The sequence below is a fragment of the Mitosporidium daphniae genome (assembly GCF_000760515.2).
Source record: "Mitosporidium daphniae strain UGP3 chromosome Unknown contig-95, whole genome shotgun sequence".
NCBI lineage: Eukaryota > Fungi > Microsporidia > Mitosporidium > Mitosporidium daphniae.
This window is the reverse complement of record NW_013546126.1, coordinates 1-18,462: the sequence shown is the minus strand read 5'-3', so window position 1 is coordinate 18,462 and position 18,462 is coordinate 1. Positions and strand designations below refer to the sequence as shown.

The following is an 18,462-nucleotide window of genomic DNA, read 5'->3' as shown; positions in this document are numbered from 1 at the left end:
CAAATCATATTTTTAATTGCAAAAAGTAACGTGATATCGCGTAAAATTTATGAACAGACCGGTTGGAGTGTGTAATAGGCTGCCTCTAACCCGAGTTAATTAGTAATCGAAAATGCCACAGAAAGGTATCATGCAGCATGAACAGCCTAATTTTGGTTACGTTGCAAAAAAGCGATTTAAAAATATGATTTGGCGCTAGGGTTGGGACTCGCGACAGTCAACCCAACATAGACATGCATTGTCAAATGAAACTCGATTTCGTGGATTTTAAAATTAAATTTAAGCAATGATGCATCACAAGGTGTGTGATTGCATGAAATCGAGAAAATTTATGCAAATTAAAATGCCTGGCTTTTATTATAATACGTTCTTTTGAGCCTAACATGCAACCTGATGAATCTGTGCTATCAAATTTAAAAAAATGCATTTCCCTTCGAGAAAAATATATCAATTCATCGATTCAATCTCCATTTGAAAATCCACAAAACATTGCAAATTGTGTCTCTGATCCGCCTAAAATTGCTGAAGAGGATCTTTCATATTATCACAAAGATCATTCGCACCCTTTTTTTAGCAATTTGGCAGACTCAGATGACATCCATTGTCCCAAAAATGTTGGGCGAGCCTATCATTTAAATTCGTATAGGCTAAGGTCGTGTTTTATACCGCCTTCAAATGATCATTCGTTTGAATTGGGGGATGATGGAGTATTCAAGGTCTACAATGGGCCCTGCTTACAAGACGACGCTCCGTCGCCAATATTTTTTTCGCCATCAATCAAAGAGTTCTTCCAAGATTTAGAGTTTCTGTTGGCTGTCATTCATGATGGACCTACAAAATCTCTTTGCTTTAAAAGGCTAAAATACCTGGATGCTTCTTTTGGCATTTACCTGCTGCTCAATGAGATGAATGAGGTTCAAGAGCAAAAGGTAAGCTTCCCACCAAAAATAGCCCATTAGACGGTCCCGCATCGCGATTTTTATAACGTTCGTAAGGTGGATACCCACGTGCACCACTCTGCTTGCATGAATCAAAAACATCTGCTCCGCTTTATCAAGTCCAAACTAAGAAGATCGCCAAATGTAACTAGCTTTCCTAACCTTAGGATGTTGTAATCCAGCGAGATGGGGCTTTTCTGACTCTTCAAGAGGTTTTTCAGTCCCTAAATTTGACCGCCCACGACTTGAGCATTGATACTCTAAATATGCACGCGCACAAGGATAGCTTTCACCGGTTTGATAATTTCAACCTGAAATATAACCCAATGGGAGAGTCTCGTTTGAGAGAAATTTTTCTGAAAACCGACAATTTAATCGAAGGCCGCTATCTCAGTGAATTGACCAAAGAAGTTTTGTCCGACTTGGAGGCGAACAAGTACCAAATGGCTGAATACCGCATCTCCATATACGGCCGGTCTCCCGATGAATGGGATAAGCTTTCAAAATGGATATGCGACAATCAGATTTTCTCGGATACCGTTCGATGGGTGATACAGCTTCCGCGTTTGTACAATGTATACAAAGCCTCGGGCTTGATCTCTTCATTTGCCGATTTTTTGGACAACATTTTCCGGCCGCTATTCCAAGTTACCAAGGACCCATCTTCAAATCCAAAGCTTCATATTTTCCTTCAACGTGTTGTTGCCTTTGACAGCGTTGACGACGAATCCAAGGTTGACAAGCGAATCCATAAGAAATTTCCAAGTCCAAGAAATTGGAATGCAGCTCAAAACCCCCCATATTCTTACTATCTGTACTACATATATGCCAACTTGACGATTTTAAACCAGTATCGCAAGAAATACAACATGAGTTAGCGTTTTAGCTCTGATAACTTTGTAGATACTTTTTTGTTCCGGCCACATTCAGGCGAAGCTGGAGACCCGGAGCACCTGGCCGCTGCATTTCTGACATCATATAACATATCTCATGGAATACTATTGAGAAAAGTCCCTGCTCTTCAATATTTATTTTACCTAATGCAGATAGGCATAGCAATGTCACCGCTGTCAAACAATGCTCTTTTCTTGAACTTTGATAGAAATCCATTTCCACATTATTTCAGGATCGGAATGAACGTCTCGCTATCGACCGATGATCCCCTGCAATTCCACTTTACAAAAGAGCCGCTAATTGAGGAGTATAGTGTTGCAGCACAGATTTGGAAATTATCGCCAACCGATATGTGCGAGATAAGTCGAAATAGCGTTTTGCAAAGCGGCTTTGAAATTTGTTTGAAAAAACTGTGGCTTGGAAACATGTGCATGGTAGACGGACCAATTTCTAACGACATGAAAAAAAGCAATATTCCCGATCTCCGAATCAATTATCGCTGTGATATGCTGTCCAGAGAACGGCTCTGGGTTTCCTCTTTGGGAAAATCTTCCTTCTACTCTTCAGTATTGTCTAGCATTTTGACCACCCTTGCGCCCATAAGTACCACTTCGGCCAACACCATGGGGGAGCTAGACAAACTTGAGGATGACGCAAATTTTGAATAAAGTTTAAAATTTTTCTTATGGAGTCCAAAAAGACCAAATACATCCACAAGGTTGGATCCAATTCGGGCACCATTGAGCTGCCCATTGGGGGCCACAATAGCGATTCCGATGATTTAGATTTAGACACAAGTGAGATTTCCATTTAAACATATTAGTCCCACATAAGTTTACCGAACTTCCAGACTCCGACGGGCTTCAAGGCGACAGTGACGAGGAGAGCAAAAACGGAGACAATCAAACCTCTTCAGACGACGATGATTATCGAGAAGGAGACAAGAATTCTGATGCAAATCAACATCAAATGAGACTCATTCATAAAAGCGGCCAATCCGACCAGGAGATGGACGATGAGGATGGAATTTTGGATGAAGAGTTTTCTGAAGCCGAAACCGACTTTACTCCGTTCAATATGAAAAATGAGCTGGAGCAGGGCGAACTAGATACGCTTTCCTTTTATAATAAGAAAAAATCCCCCGACCAAGGCGATGAGTCGTGGATATATAAAGCCTCGGCAGAGGATACCGAAAAGGTAGCGCTCTATTTCCAACATCCAGGCAAAGCAGGCATATGACCGGAAAAAAATCGAAGCCGAAAATAGGGCCAAACGCGAAGAGGAGCATCTTAAGACGCTATCAATTCAAGATATATGTGGCCATTTGTTAAAGTGGATCGATCCTTCTGATGCCAATGTTTTTAAAGTAATCGTATGCTTTTATTTTTAGACTATTTCTAGGATCGGTAGAGAGCTAAAAAATGATCCATTCAAAAGAAAAGAGTCGATAGACACTATCACTGACCTCTGTTCCTCTGCAATAGCATTGGGATATTCAAGTACCCAATGGCTCCAAATAACGCCTAGATATTTACGATGAAAGCAGGGCATCGTTGCTTGAGATTTCACAAGGAAACCACAAGCCAACTGCAAAAAGATCTGCATTTTAATGGCACCATTTAAAGGGCGAATAAAATTTTCAGTCTCTTCAATTGCAGTGGTGCCCAACATTTACAAGTGCAAATTAATAACGCAGAATCAAATCATGATCAGTGGTAGCGACAATTCAAAATATCAAAAATTCTCGTAGATTTTAACTCTTTAGGCAATGGCAGGAAGCCCGTCTACAAAAGAGATCCCTATTTGGATATATGATAAATCCCTTGGACGATACATCGAGGGCTTCATTAAATCCCAATCTTCGACCTCACCATCCTACGCTGATGCCATGAAAGACGACTCGTCAAGCGATGAAAGCATAGATGTCCACTTTATGGATTCAAGCAAATCAATTAAAGTTTTAAAAAGAATTATCCAGTTGAAAAATCCGGAAAAATACGAATATCCTGTTGACCTTGCTTATTTGACGTTTTTGAACGAGGCCTCGATTGTGCATGTTCTTTCCCATCGCTACATGAACGACTTGATGTACACTTTTTCTGGAATCTTTTTGATCTCAATCAATCCCTATCGGCAAGTTCCAAATCTATATTCGGACTCTGTGGTCAGCCACTACCAAGCAGCATCTTGTGAGCCTCAAAAGCAACAGCCACACATATTTGCAGTAGCCGCTTCGGCATACAACAATCTCAGGGAATTCAAAACCAACCAATCGATCCTGGTTACTGGGGAGAGCGGTTCTGGGAAAACGGAGAATACCAAAAAACTGTGCCAGTTTTTTGCTACCCGCGGCTCTAATTGTAGCAGCTCGATTGAGGCGCTTATAAACCTGACAAATCCCATTCTGGAAAGCTTTGGAAATGCAAAGACCATCAGAAACAACAATTCATCCAGATTTGGGAAATACATCCGTCTTCAGTTCTCTAGCCAAGGCGAGCTCAGCGGAGCCAATATTGACTGCTACCTTCTGGAAAAAAGTAGGGTCACGCATCACGCCCCATTGGAACGGTCTTTCCATGTGTTTTATCAGCTGATTTATGGCGCGTCGGCCGAATTAAGAGGTTAGCAAGCGGTTAGCTTTTATCATGTAGAGGCGTTGTTTTTAAGCAATAATTTGGACGACTATTTGTTGCTAAAGCCTAACGACCAGTTTGACATATCCCCTCAACAGGACATCGATAATTTTAAAGAGCTAATTCACGCGTTTGAGGCGCTTGGAATTGCGTATGAAGAGTATCTTTTTTATTTCAAATCCATTGCCGTGATTCTTCACCTTGGCAATGTTCAAATATCGTGTCGAAATGAGAATGAGAATGAAACATACGTTTTGGATCCCAAGCACTTGGAGCATGTAATGGCGCTTTTGGGTCTCCCGTCTACGGAAACACTGATATCGTCTATTTTGAAGCCAAACATCACGGCAGGAAGAGATGTCGTCGTCAAAGGACTCACTTGCGATCAGATATCAGAGTCTCTGGGGACGTTTATGAGATCGCTTTATGAGCGTACATTTAATTCCATCATTTCGCGGCTCAACTCGATTTTCTATAAACAGGAACACTCTGCTCGGTTCATTGGCCTTTTGGATATGGCTGGGTTTGAAATCTTTGAGAAAAACTCGTTTGAACAGCTTTGCATCAACTACACAAACGAAAAGCTACAGCAGTTTTTCAATCAGCACATGTTCCATCGTGAGCAATTGGAGTACAAAAATGAGGGCATTGACTGGAACTACATTGACTACGGGCTTGACTTGCAGCCCACCATCGACTTGCTTGAAAAGTCGTCGCCGGCAGGTATCTTTTCCCTGCTCGACGAAGAGTGCGTACTGCCAATGACATCCGACAGCTCTTTCACGGAAAAGGTAACTTCTAGTTGGAAGGGAAAGTCCATTAAATTCGAGCAGCATCGCTTTTCTTCCAACAAAGGGTTTTTTCTGACCCACTATGCAGGCAAGGTGCAATACTCGACCGATGGCTGGATATCTAAGAACAAGGATCCCATCAACGAAACGCTGTCTGCCTTGATGACCACCTCAAGTGTTAGCTATTATGTGTCCCTATTTTCTGATTTTCAGTCTGCCACCAGAACCTCGGTTCCTGGGACCGGCTGCTTTTTCAAGACGTTATTGCAAAAGTACAAGGAGCAGCTTAATACGCTGATGCTAAACCTGCATTCTTGTAGCCCCCATTTTGTTCGCTGCATCGTGCCAAATAAGACAAAGTCGCCATTTCTAATTAACCACTCCTACGTGATTGACCAGCTCAACTGCAATGGCGTTCTTGAGGGAATAAGAATTTGCCGCAACGGCTACCCCAATCGATTGTTTTTTTCGGACTTCAAGCGAAGCTACTTTATTCTCTCAAAAGAGTGCATGGCAAACCTGTTGCATTCTGACGATAAAAGCCTGTGCAAAATTATTTTGGAAGAGTTTCAATCGCTGTTGCCGCAAAACTCGTACCAAATTGGAAAGTCCAAAATCATGTTCAAGGCTGGCGTGTTGGCGATACTTGAATCCCATCGAGATCATATCATTTCTTCGATGATTTCTTCTTTCCAGGCTGTTGCTAGCAATTTGTTGTGCATGCAAAGACTGAGCTCCAAGTCGGAGACAGCAAAGGCCGTCGGTCTTGTTGGCTCGTATCTCAAGGAAATTAACGGGTTTTATAACTGGCCATGGTGGAAGGTTATTTCATCAATCAAGCCGATCTTGGAAAGCCGCCACGTCGAGATGCAAACGAAGCTCGTAAATGAAGAGATAGCATCTCTTCAAGCCGAAAGACTCGAGCTGATAGCAAAAATCAACGCGCTTGGATGTGAAAACGAGGAGCTAAGGCTAAATATTGCCACCAAAAGTGAAGATCTTGAGCTTGTTTCGTCCTCTTATAGCGAGGTTAGCTGTGCAAAAGACTTGCTGGCCAAGGTGAATGATGAGCAAACACAGGAAATTTCCAGACTAAGATCAAACATGGAGTGTTCTTCCGAGTCTTTCAAGGCTCAAATTGACGAACAGCTTGGTAAGGTCCAAACTTTGCAAGACATTGTGTCTTCATTGACAGACGAAAATTTCAATTTGACCGCCAATTTAAAGGAGCAGGAACAGAATGTTGAAAGCATCTCCCAAAAAGCATGCTTGTTGGAGTCAAAAAACCAGGAATCTGAACATAGGATTTGCGAGCTCGAAAATGAAATAGAGTCCCTCACTTTGCAAAACCAAGATTTTGCCAGTTCAAATCATAGTCACATGGTTGAAATTGAAAGGCTAAAAGCAGATCTGGAGTCCACAAATAGAAGACACGAGGCATACAGGACCGAATTGACCTCCCAGCTCGATGATTTCAAGCAAAAATACTCGGTGTCCGTCAATCAGCTTCGGACAGAAAATTCGGCGCTATCTTCAAAGCTGCAAGAAAGTGAAAAGATGGCGCGCGACACCAATGAATCTTTACAGCTCAGCATTTCGACCAAAAAGGACACCGAGCTTGATGCAAAAGATAGAGAGCTAAAGCTTCTTTCGCAAAAATACATTTCGCTTTGCGATAATCATGCCTGGGCCCAGAAATCGATCGAGGAACTCAAGAACAAAGTGTTCCACATCGATTCTCTTTTGTTGAAAAATGAAGCCGAATACTTGCAAAATGTTTCCAACTTTGAGGCGAAAAATTATACTTTGTCGTCTGAACTGTCATCCGCGACTTACAAGCTCCAAGATTTCGAGGAAAAATATTCGCGAATCAAAGAAACTGCGGAAAGCACGCTTTTGTGCTTGAATGAGGCCCAGGAGAGTCTATTGCTCGTTCAAAGGGAAAATGACCAGCTGCAAGAGACCATTTGTTCGCTAACGAAGAGTTTGCACCAGGCCCATTCAAACTTGCAGGATTCAAAATCCGAACTTACTTCTCTTGAAAAGCGACACACCCAAGAGGTGGAATATCGCCAGAACCTGCAATGTGAACTGAAAGAGTCTTCCATTAGAATCACGGAATTGGAATCGCAGCTCTTTTGCTATAAAAAGCAAGTTTCCGAATTGAAAGCCAACGATGAGGAGGTCAGCATATCTTATGAAAGGAAGGTTTCTTCTTTGGAGAAAAAGCTGCTCAAACTTGAAAACAAGGTGCTTTCTTTGCAGGAAACCCTTGCACAGGTCGAAGTAGAAAGAAAAACTCTCATCAATGACAAGTTGTCTTATGAATGTAAAATCTCACTGCTCGAGCTAAATTTGAGCGACGTTTCTTCTCACCTTGAAGCGTCGACGGCACAAATCGGAATTTTAAAAGACGAATCAGCCTCGCTGTTATTTTTGATCTCTTCTCTTGAAAAGGACAAGATAGACATGCAAGATCAGCTTAGATCTTTGCACGAGCAACATGATGCTGAAAAACAGGAGTCTCAAAAAACAATGGACTCTCTTAATGACGAAATTGTGCAATTAAACTCGAAACTTTCGGATCTCAAATCGGCCCTTGATGAGAATGTTAAAACCATTGAGGAGCTTCATCGTCAAGAAGAATGCTTGCGAGAGGCACATAAAATATCGATGCTTTCAACTTCCGAAAAAGAGGCTCAATTAAACGAATCGCTGGCCGATGTTAACGAAAGGCTCGTAAAGTATGAGAAGGGACAACTATTTGCAAACGAGCTGCTTGAAAAAGTAAAGGAATATGAGCAAACTATCGAGTCTCTGAAGGACGAAAACTCTTCTTTAGGAACAAGTATCTACGGCCTGCACTCGGAAAAGGATATTTTGCAGTCCACGCTAAGGCTAACAGAGGACGAGTTTCGGTGTCTCCAGCGTGTTCATGACACGCTACTGCAAAAATACAAGGATGCACAATCTTTATCGGATAAAATTTCTTTACAACTGAAGCAACAAGAAAAGGCTTTCGATTCCATCGTTGATGATAAAATTTTGGCTCTTTCGCAAGAGCACGCCAAGGAGCGCGATAGAATCAAAACCGAATACAACACCAAAATTTCCAATATCCGTGCCGAGAATTCGGCAAACCTTGCTGTGCTGATTTCCGCGAAATCGGAGCTTGAAAAGAACTTGAAACAATTGCAGCACGAGGTAAAAGTGAAGGAGCAATCTATCAGCAATTTGACGGGTGATGTTGATTCGCTTAATAGGTCGACGGATATTTTGAACAAAAAGCATTTGGACCTTCAGGTTGCATTGGAAAAGGAAACAAAGCAATGCACCACTTACTTGAAGGAGCTGGATGAAAAGGACAAGGTCATATTTGCCAGAGATGATGCCATTGAAGCAGTTTCGCAGAAGGTTGAATTTTTATCTGCAACCCTGCGTGCGCTTGAGCAAGACCATTCAAACTTGGAACTCCAGGTTGAAGAAAAATCTTCGCTCCTGATCAGTGCAAACGCTCAGGTGGACAAGTTGGAAGCACAGCTTTCCAAATTATCGCTTCTGTCTTCCGAACTATCCAAAGAAAACTCGGTCTTGCAAGATGAACTGTGCATGGCGCGCCAGTTGAATACAACCAGTCTGGCAGATGCAAACGAAAACATCTCGACATATTTGAACCTTCTGACCGAAATCGATGAGAAGCTCCAAATCAAAACAGACGAACTCGATGCGATGCAAGAGCAGCTTGCTCAGGAGAAACTATCAAACAATCTGCTTACTTCAGACCTGGATCATTACATGAGCAAGCTCAAATCGCAAGAAATCTGCAACGGGGAGCTTTTATTTGCCTTGAAAAGCGCCGAACACGAGCTAAACACTCTGAATGAGAGGTTCGCATTTCAATCCCAAAATTTGGATGAATTAAAGTCTGTGATTGTGTCGAAATCGGTTCAAATCGAAGATCAGAATCTGTCATTGACCAGGCAGAAAAACCTGATCAAGGAGCTGGAAGAGACAAACAAGTTTTTAACCCAATCTCTTCACTCCGCTACGGAAGACTTGGACTCTATTGCTACCGAAAAGGGCGCAATTAATCTCGGCTACTTGGAGCTTGAGCAAAAGCTGGCCTCGCTCAAAAAAGACTACGATTCGGTGGCCTCCGATTTGGAGCTAGAAAAAACCATGAAGAATGATCGCGTTTCGATCGTAAACAATCTGAGAAATCACAACCTCTCTTTGGAGAGCATGCTTTGCGTGGAAAGATCTCGCGTCAAGGATCTGGAAAAGGAAAAGGTAATGGCCGTATTTTGGGTGTAACTTTTAGACACATTTTGAGTTCCTGTTAAATGACTTGAAGGGCAAGCTTTCGCTACTAGAATCAGATGCAGCTGCATCGAGCGATGCAAGCAAGGAGGACGAGGACGAAATATACAGTGTGCTGTTTTCCAATGGCTCGTTAGCAAGAGCCCCTTCCATAATGTCGCTCTCGGCCAATGGGCGCCGAAATGTGTCGCCCTCTCCATTGAGGCCGCTAAATTCGTCAATCCATATGGCGGACTCGGTCAGTTCGCTGGCAAAATCGCCGGTCTACCTTACTCTTCGTAAGCAGCTGGATGAATTTCGGCAGATCATCTCCACCCTTTCGAAGGAAAAAACTGCGCTTTTGGCCACTTGCCAAGAATTGCAAAAGAAGATTTCTGTTTTGCAGTTGAATTCGGAAGGCTCTCCTCTGGGAGCAGACTCGCTGCAGGACGTTCTGCACAAATCAAATGCCAATCTGCTGACTTGTGTAAACACCGGAAACTATTCCATCGTAAAGTCGCATCAATCTCTTCATCTGAAGTCACCTGTCATATCAAATGACCTTTCAAGACTCGATGTGGTTGTGTCTGAAGAGGCTTGCACCGAAAATAATTGAGCTTTGTACGGAAAATAATTGAGCTTTGTACACCCCTTGAGCTCGGCCTTCTGCCCTGGTCCCCGCCACACACCCAATATATACGGTCATCAGAACAATAAACAAATAAACAAAATTTATTGCACTTGAAACGGAGGCAGTCCCCAATCAGCTGGATCAAAGTTTTCCATGCTGGGAAGATAATGAACCAAAGGGTCATGCTTGAACAGGTCGCACTCTATTTTTGGGTCTGGAATCCAAATGACCTCCATTCCGGCGGCACGAGCTGCCTAATATGTCAACAGAGTCAAGCCTCACCGTTACGCCCACAGGCGAATCTTCAAAAGCTAGCACATCCGGGAATGGGCCCTGGTCTACGATGTCGGCATCCACCAATGGGGCCAGCCTATTGGCCGCCTCGATGAAAATGTCTGGAGAGGGTTTTCCTCGCTTGACACTGGGATCGTCGCCCAACACCATGATGTTGAATTTAGAAAACACATCATGATGGCCCGATATTTTCAGCTTGAAAGAGTTGCTCCGAGATGAAGTGGCAACGCCAATGGCAACTTTGTTCAAAGAAAGATGGTTGATCAATCTTTCTACGCCTGGGAGGATCCGGGCGTTTTGAAACATTTTCTATCATTAGGGGTGACATCGTACTCACAAGTAAGAAATCGGCCTCCTTGATGTATTCGTCCCTGGTAATTGGCAGGTCCAGGGTCGAAATCAGCAAATCCACACCTTCGTTCCAAGGCAGGCCCATGAGCGACCTTTTTAGCTCCCATTTGAGCTCCTTTCCATATCTTGAGCTGATTTCCTTTCCAATGTCAAAATATATCTGCTCAGTGTCCAGCAAAAGTCCGTCGCAATCAAATATGAGTCTCTTTTTAGTGCGCAATGCTGCTGGGTTAGTCATTTAAAATTAAATTCTTTATTCACATTCAATTTAGCAGCAACCAGGCCATACATTTGCCAAGCCCATTAATGACGTAACCATGCCGAGGATGCCGATGACGCCGGAATTCAAATTGACAATTTCCAGTATGTTCATCGGCAGTATAATATCCAGTGAATCCTGCAGCAATAGCCTGCACAATTTCCCACACTCGTTGTCGGTTGACAGTGAAAGCGATTTCAAAAACCAAAGTGCTGTATTTAAAGAAGAGCTCGGGGCATCTGCAGAGGCCTTCCTTGCTTCTAAAAGGGTCTGAATTTTGTGAATATCGGAGCAAATTGCAAAGAACAATCCGGCCATCCAGCCATATGCAGCAAACCGTTGAATCTTGTATGCTTGGTGCTGGTCCAGCTCTATGATTCTATTTATGTTCAACTACAACCATTAAGCGGACGCAAGATTACCCATTGGACAGAATCCAATAGCAACCACGTGGCCAAGCAAATCGACTTTCCGATCGTCAGGGATCTTAAAACATCATCGGGGATTTTTAACTGTGACTCCAGGATTATTTTGAGATTATCTATCGGCTTTCCAAATCGAAACACTACAAATTAAGGATGAACGTTACATTTTCGTGCCGTAGCCAATGCTACCGATAATCGGATCGTTTTTTCGATCGCCGATTTGGAGTATTTTTGCTGGGCCATATAGTATGCAAGGAACCGGCAAAAATATTGCAAGGTTCGATATATTTTGTCGCGTCCAACTGTGGTCTCTGTCAACTTTGTCCATGGCACAATCAGAGCTATCGATGAACGGGCCAATTGAGCATTTGAATGCATAGCATGGGACACTTTGGCTTCCATCGGTTGATCTATGAGAAATTTGAATCAATGTCACAAATTTAAATGCAATTTTATTATTTTAAATATTTTTGCCATTCTCAACTGGAAGACAACTCTCTAATACTGGATCCATCGATTTTAGACGCAGACTGGCTGAATATTCTGCTTGAAGGCATGTCCTCGCCTTTTGAGCACAAATCATCTTTGGAGTCCCACGGTTCAAAAGGTTGCTTATCATCCGATTTGCTGACATTTGACGACCTGCTAGATGTTCCAATAGAACCGTCGCCGTCTTTTGATGCGAACCACAATCGGCCCGTCTTTTCCAGCTCCCCTATAGCTAAAAAGCCATCTAAATTTATGATCGATGACGAGAGTGGTTCTAGCCAACTTGTTACCCAGGAGAACAAGATAGTAAATTTTCTCGACCTCGATGCATTGGAAAGTAGCGGAAACAATTTTGGCAATGAAATCGAGGGGGCAGACTATGATTCTGCAGGTTCTCTCGAAGATTTTTTCGTATACACCCAAGACTTGGAAACTAGTCCTGCAGACACCCAGGCATGTGATGAGGGCGAGCTAAACCTCAGGCCGAAGGACGGCGTATCCGATTTCTATAGATTTTCCCTGCAAACTCAAGCCAATCCATTTTTCTCGACAACCAAACAAACCTTTTCACATCAAGACGGAAAATATAAATTTGCAAGCAATTTTATTCTCAAGGACCAAATCGAGTACGATCAGAAATATGGCACTGCAGCTCTTTCTTCATCCGAGGAAGACTGATCGGGCTCTCAGATCAGCTCCAAATGCATTCGATGTCTTGGCCCGATGGGCCAAGACATCTGCAACGGGTTCTCCATTCGGAATATTTGGCCTTTTTGAGCGAAAATATTGCGGCCTTTCCATAAAAATCCGAAATATCTTGCCCGATTGGAGGATAAAATTTGACTGCCATTCGATTAGCTTTAAAACGACATGAAACTCTAATTTCGTCCCTATATTTCGATACTGGCCGCCCTTTCTTGCAAAATGAAAACGACGTCGATCGCTATCGTATTTGTGCTTTTTTTCGCATCGGAGGCATTGGCTCATTTGGGGTCAAAACACCATTCCATTTGGAGAAAAGACCCCAGTGTTCTTTTCCCGCTATCATGGCAGTCTTGTGGAGTGGAGAGCGATAGTTTTCAACTTAATGCCCTTTCAATCAGTCCCGATCCTCCAATTAGAGGACAAAAGTTTACCCTTTCCATCAAGGGCCATCTTAGCAACGCCATCGGGCCAGAAGATGTTGCAAAGGTTGTCGTGAAATATGGCGGATTTACCCTCGTTTCGGCCCTATTCAACATTTGTGAGAACTTGGGAAAACTCAATCCAAGCGAATTCAAGTGTCCCATTTCGGCCGGGCCATTCGATATTTCACATTCTGAAGTACTGCCAATCGAGGTGCCTCCGGGGAAATATAATATCCACGTGGAGGCATTTTCTTCCTCTCAATTTTCTGGAATCTTTTGTCTTGACCTAGACTTGAAAATAGGCTCCATTAAAGGTCCCAGTTCTTGCAGATCCCCTCATCATCAATTGCCCAAGATAAGCTTGGACCAATTGGTCACATTGAGAGACGCTTTGATCGATGCAGCGTATGAGATTGATGCCAAGAATTAAAATTAATAAACGCGATTTCCTTGAAAGATCGTAGTGCCCCGTCACATTTTGCCGGTACATTGTTTATTGGATCACTTTGAGGTTCTTGGATGTTTTAAATGAACATCCGGTTTTGGCCCTAATTTCCTCCATCGTGGTACCTTCAAACAATTCAATCAGCTCAAGACCTTCACCATTGGACAAAACATCAAAGACACACTTCAATAAGAAAACACTGAGCATTACCAGGTCCGTAATTATTCGGTTCACGCAGCTCTTTGCCGTGAGGGGAAGGTTGCAGCGATCCAGGATTTTAGGCTTCCCGTTCTCGTAATTATGGTCGTGAAAAAGTACCTTCGACACGTGCTCCATTGTGATCACTACTTTTGTCTCAAGAGAAGCTGCTAAATCCATGGCGCCGCCCATTCCTTTGACCATTTTTCCTGGAATTATCCAGTTCGCGAGGTCTCCATTTGAAGACACTTCCATGGCGCCCAAAATGGTGAGATCAATATGGCCTCTGCAAATTAAAAGCTTATCAAACGCACCCTCGAATCATGGCGAAAGACTCTTCAGACCCAAAAAAAGACGATCCAGGAAGATTGGTAGTGGTTTCCTTTCCTATCAATATGGATGCCATCGGCATACCGGCATTGACCAAGTCAGAATCTGCAAGCTCAACTGTTGAGGGGTAGGGTCCAAGACCCAAAAGGCCATTTTCGGTTTGCAGCTGGACATTGCAGTTTGGAGGAATATGTGCGGTGCATTGCATTGGCAGGCCAATTCCCAAGTTAACTATTGCATGCGTTGTGAATTCGGGGCTTACCATACATTCCGTCATGGAATTCCTGTGCTGCTCTTTTGGATATTTTATCTCGTTTTAGTTCGTCCTCCGACTTTGATTGATTTTTGTGCACAGACTTGGTATTGTCTAGTTTTAAGCGCTCAATTCTTTTTTCGTAATTTGAGCCTTCGAAAATATGATCCACATAGATTCCAGGAAGATGAACTTGTTCTGGGTCTAGAGAACCTATGGGGACGAGTTCTTCAACCCACGAACAATAAAAGCATCAATACCTCAACAATGGTAACCTTGGCGGCCTTGGCCATAACCTGATTGAAATTCCGAGATGTCTTGCGGAAAATCACATTTCCTAGAGAGTCCCCCTTCCATCCCTTGATTAGTGCAAAATCGCCACCTAAAGCCTTTTCCATCACATAGCTGATGTGGTTAAAGTTTCTGGTCTAAAATTAGCCAGAATGCAAACCTCTCGAGGCTCTGAGAATTCAATGACATCTCCAGACGGCGCATATCTGACTGCGTTTTCTCCCGTTTCGACGACCGTCCCAACGCCTGTTCGCGTATAAAATGCCGGTATGCCGGCCCCAAATGCACGGATCCTTTCTGCAAGCGTTCCTTGGGGAACCAATTCAACTTCAAGATCGCCGTTCAAGTATGCGTGTTCAAACACCTTGTTCTCGCCAACATATGAGGCAACCATTCGCTTTACTTGTCCGCTTTTCAGTAGAAGACCCAGTCCCCAATCGTCCACTCTACACAAGTACGAACGCCATATGTACCCTGCATTATTGCTGATTAATGTTAGGTCTCTTATCTCAGGCTTAGCTCGCAATGCAGATATAAGGTTCTCTGGAATCCCACAGAGACCAAACCCGCCAACCAAAATCGTGCTGCCAGACTTGACGGCGGAAATGCACTCATTGACCGAGTTTGCTGTTTTTTTGGAATATTTTCGACAAATGAGAAATGAGCTTTTCATGGATGTCTAAATTTCTCAAGGGGCTTGTATTAACAAGTGTAAATCTAAAGATCAATCAACGATTGGGTTTTCAATCCAATCCAAGCAGCGTATGGTATACATTTCGTTAGCCCCAAATTGGGAAAGTTTATAAATTAGCCCCAAATTGCAAGGCGAACACGATGGATTGCTTGGGATTCCGACAAATTACGGCGGCAAAAGGGCCAATTTTTGATCACGCAAGCCAGAATTCTTATAGCTCTCCTCATTTTCTAGTTTTTTCATCAATTTGAATTTGTATGTCGTTGTACGGAGCGGCGGGTCTCAATGCGCTAACCTATCAGCAACTTCATTCAGCGAGAAGCGTAGAACATAACAGACGGCTTTTTGGCCCTAGCAATACAAATGTACATTTCAAGTGGTGTAAAACGGCGTGATTTTAATGAAAAGAGCACATATATCAATACGGCATACCGATGACAACTTGAAGGAATAAAATTTTGTATTTTTACAGGCTCAAATCAAGGGCCCTGTACTGTCTAAAAGTACTTTCCAAACGTGAGCTGAGGTTTGTTTTTGTTTTCAAATGCACCTTCGAGGAAGGATATTGAAAATCTTGGAATTTGTTGTGCATCAAAGATATCTGCCTTCAAGTGTAACCCAGGCACAGCGGAAGATAGATATGAACCATCTTATTGACTTGCAATGTAAAGTGCTTGTCGAAGACTTGGATAGCTATTGTCCTGTCATTATTGAATGCTATTTTTTGGACAACATTGTGGATTTATTGGTTCTCTCAGGCGAAACAATATCTAGCATCTATGCTTTGTCATTTTGTTCGCACCCAACAGCGGGTAGATCGGAAATAAATTTGCTTCACAGCTTGCCTCCGATTCCCATTAAAAAGCATCTTACTTGGTCGTTTCCTGTTATCCCTGCAGACAATCTGGCGGACGATGATTCGGAAATGGTGGGCGATAAATTCGACATTGGGACCAAAAGATCATTGCTTCATTCCGGCTACTTTAAACGGATAGAAATCGATTCAATGCAGCTTTATACCATGAATTACAAGCAACGTGTTTTCAAGCTAGCCGGTACGCCTGTAGCGCTTAGAGATAAAGATGAGGTTTATCGGCTTCTGTCATTGCTCAAGAAAAAGTAAACTCCTGTTGCTCCCCTCTACTGATTGGCCAATCGGTTTCGTGTTTGGTTTCTTCTGCAATTATTTTGGAATTCAAATATGCTCGATAGCGTCAAGAGCATATCCAGGTATTTGTACAGCGTACTTTTCTGCATTTTAGTTTGCAGGGGTTAATTAATGAGTATCCCGAATTTCTGAAGCTGTCGACTCATCGTACGTATCCTCAGCCATCTACGATACAGCATTGGCAGTTAAGAGATATGATTGCTTGCCCCAATGTAAGGGGCGAAGTGTTTATGGCCGTAAATACGGGCGTCAAAATATACAATATCAACAGCGCACATCAGCACCCAACCGAATCTGTGTGCAACGAATTTCCCGGAAAGCTGATACCTGACATGCCCAATGACACTGACAGATTTTCTTCCTCTATAAGCTGGCCAATCCGGGATCTCATGTTTTCGCCAACCTGCATATGTGCAAAGTAAGGCATGCTATTTGATCTCTCAGAGGTGAATACCTGGCCGTGGGAGGACAACAGGGCCAAGTGGTGGTTCGGCACTTGCCCAGCAGTGGGTCTGTTTTACGCATCGTTACGATTAGATATTTTTTCACGCAGTTTGGAACATCCATCGTCAATGCAATTAATGTTCACAGCCATGCTGGCATGTCGAGGCTGATTATTTCTAGCAATGACGAGAAAATCAGGGTGATAACGCTGCCCACGCTTCAGGAATACACTTCGTTTTCAATGCCAATGGCGATTAACTTTAGTACGCACCTGCTTTTGCTAAATGTTCAGCCGAAATCAGTCCAGACAAAAAGAAAATGGTGGCCGTTGGAGACTCGCCCAAGGGATATCTATTTGATACTTCTCGGTATGGGGAATACAAAAAGATACAAGCATTTACAAGTAAGAATGATGAACCCTTTAACGAAATGCAGCCACCGATGCAGCTTTTTCTTGCTCCTGGAATGCGGCGTCTGATAAGTTTGCCATTGCCTGTCAAGACGGCTACGCATGTGTTTGGGATATCAGAAACTTGGACAAAATTTTGGCTCGACTTCCAACCACTCAGGTACAAATTCGCCGGCTTTTATCTTCATCAAGGACAAGGAAAGGGGGGCATGTAGAAGGGTTCACTTTACATCCCTAGAAACCGTGGATCTTTTGTTATATTCTGAGGTTTGATATGTTCTTATTTTCAGCATGTAAATTGTGTAAATATAGCCGATGCTCGCACATTTGATGCTTTACAGTCCATTTCCATCAACAATAACAGCAACAGTTCTCAAGAGGACAAGGTCATTACGGGGATAGCATTTTCTCCAGACACCTCCGTGGCCTATGTGGGTAATATTAACAATCGCTCCAACACCTAGGTACTGAAACGGAGCTACATGAATTTGAAATCAACATCTTTCTAAAGGATACCATTGCTGCAGGTGGTATATTTTAAGGCAAAGAGCACATTTAAAAATTAAATTTTTAAAAATTTTATGTTTGACCCAACTTTTTCCTCCACTCGGGTCCTTCAGGGTGCGGTCAAGTCGGCTTCGTCCACAATCGCCGATAAGGTGTCGAATGTTCCCGCAGAAATTATCGCTTATTTGCTTCAGCTAAATGGCGAGCTGAAAAGCTCTTCTCAACAGGAGGTTTCCATCATTACGGATAGGGTTTTCGAAGAATTAAACACATCCTATGCCAAGCATCTTGTCGGTATCTGTGGACACTACGAAGGCTCCAGACAACTTGAAAACATGCTGTCTATTTCCCGGTCATTTGTTCCCAAGTTTGGCTCTCTATTAAGATCTTATTTTGTTGAGGCTGATATTCTATCGCTTGCGAAGGATAAAATCGGATCTCATGTGCTGCAGTCATTTATCATTGAAAGTCGAGTGTTTCTCAAGACGAGCGGTCCAACTTTGACAGAGACAATCAAGACAATTGAATACATTTTCTCTGTATTCCTCCCCATCAGGTCTGCCAATGTCCAAGAAGAACTAATGACAGACCA

The 18,462-nt window shown here is 42.9% G+C and overlaps 10 protein-coding genes across 10 annotated transcripts; 6 read left to right on the top strand and 4 right to left on the bottom strand.

Annotated features, from left to right (window-relative positions):
• Nucleotides 1-383: 383 nt before the first annotated feature.
• Nucleotides 384-2,500, top strand: DI09_95p100 (uncharacterized protein; the record flags this gene model as incomplete). The annotated part of the gene is made up of 3 exons (XM_013380988.1): nucleotides 384-929; nucleotides 1,106-1,811; nucleotides 1,869-2,500. 3 exons carry the CDS (start codon nucleotides 384-386, stop codon nucleotides 2,498-2,500), a joined length of 1,884 nt encoding a protein of 627 aa, XP_013236442.1.
• Nucleotides 2,501-2,517: 17 nt separating this feature from the next.
• Nucleotides 2,518-10,171, top strand: DI09_95p90 (uncharacterized protein; the record flags this gene model as incomplete). Its single annotated transcript, XM_013380987.1, has 5 exons — nucleotides 2,518-2,629; nucleotides 2,683-3,029; nucleotides 3,598-4,436; nucleotides 4,500-9,546; nucleotides 9,611-10,171. The coding sequence occupies 5 exons, from the start codon at nucleotides 2,518-2,520 to the stop codon at nucleotides 10,169-10,171; spliced, it is 6,906 nt and encodes a 2,301-aa protein (XP_013236441.1).
• A 116-nt stretch (nucleotides 10,172-10,287) lies between these two features.
• Nucleotides 10,288-10,630, bottom strand: DI09_95p80 (HAD family hydrolase; the record flags this gene model as incomplete). The annotated part of the gene is made up of 2 exons (XM_013380986.1): nucleotides 10,288-10,440; nucleotides 10,475-10,630. The coding sequence occupies 2 exons, from the start codon at nucleotides 10,628-10,630 to the stop codon at nucleotides 10,288-10,290; spliced, it is 309 nt and encodes a 102-aa protein (XP_013236440.1).
• Nucleotides 10,631-11,094: 464 nt separating this feature from the next.
• Nucleotides 11,095-11,917, bottom strand: DI09_95p70 (uncharacterized protein; the record flags this gene model as incomplete). Its single annotated transcript, XM_013380985.1, has 3 exons — nucleotides 11,095-11,469; nucleotides 11,513-11,655; nucleotides 11,680-11,917. 3 exons carry the CDS (start codon nucleotides 11,915-11,917, stop codon nucleotides 11,095-11,097), a joined length of 756 nt encoding a protein of 251 aa, XP_013236439.1.
• Nucleotides 11,918-12,070: 153 nt separating this feature from the next.
• DI09_95p60 (uncharacterized protein) lies at nucleotides 12,071-12,682 on the top strand (the record flags this gene model as incomplete). The annotated part of the gene is made up of 1 exon (XM_013380984.1): nucleotides 12,071-12,682. The coding sequence occupies one exon, from the start codon at nucleotides 12,071-12,073 to the stop codon at nucleotides 12,680-12,682; it is 612 nt and encodes a 203-aa protein (XP_013236438.1).
• Nucleotides 12,683-12,928: 246 nt separating this feature from the next.
• DI09_95p50 (phosphatidylglycerol/phosphatidylinositol transfer protein) lies at nucleotides 12,929-13,561 on the top strand (the record flags this gene model as incomplete). Its single annotated transcript, XM_013380983.1, has 1 exon — nucleotides 12,929-13,561. The coding sequence occupies one exon, from the start codon at nucleotides 12,929-12,931 to the stop codon at nucleotides 13,559-13,561; it is 633 nt and encodes a 210-aa protein (XP_013236437.1).
• A 63-nt stretch (nucleotides 13,562-13,624) lies between these two features.
• Nucleotides 13,625-14,369, bottom strand: DI09_95p40 (uncharacterized protein; the record flags this gene model as incomplete). Its single annotated transcript, XM_013380982.1, has 4 exons — nucleotides 13,625-13,759; nucleotides 13,787-13,867; nucleotides 13,895-14,060; nucleotides 14,089-14,369. 4 exons carry the CDS (start codon nucleotides 14,367-14,369, stop codon nucleotides 13,625-13,627), a joined length of 663 nt encoding a protein of 220 aa, XP_013236436.1.
• Nucleotides 14,370-14,587: 218 nt separating this feature from the next.
• DI09_95p30 (succinyl-CoA:3-ketoacid-coenzyme A transferase) lies at nucleotides 14,588-15,042 on the bottom strand (the record flags this gene model as incomplete). The annotated part of the gene is made up of 2 exons (XM_013380981.1): nucleotides 14,588-14,785; nucleotides 14,809-15,042. 2 exons carry the CDS (start codon nucleotides 15,040-15,042, stop codon nucleotides 14,588-14,590), a joined length of 432 nt encoding a protein of 143 aa, XP_013236435.1.
• Nucleotides 15,043-15,886: 844 nt separating this feature from the next.
• Nucleotides 15,887-17,827, top strand: DI09_95p20 (uncharacterized protein; the record flags this gene model as incomplete). The annotated part of the gene is made up of 5 exons (XM_013380980.1): nucleotides 15,887-16,429; nucleotides 16,555-16,928; nucleotides 17,048-17,322; nucleotides 17,390-17,523; nucleotides 17,654-17,827. 5 exons carry the CDS (start codon nucleotides 15,887-15,889, stop codon nucleotides 17,825-17,827), a joined length of 1,500 nt encoding a protein of 499 aa, XP_013236434.1.
• A 117-nt stretch (nucleotides 17,828-17,944) lies between these two features.
• DI09_95p10 (uncharacterized protein) lies at nucleotides 17,945-18,462 on the top strand (the record flags this gene model as incomplete). The annotated part of the gene is made up of 1 exon (XM_013380979.1): nucleotides 17,945-18,462. A coding segment is annotated over one exon (518 nt), but the record flags the coding sequence as incomplete, so codon positions are not given.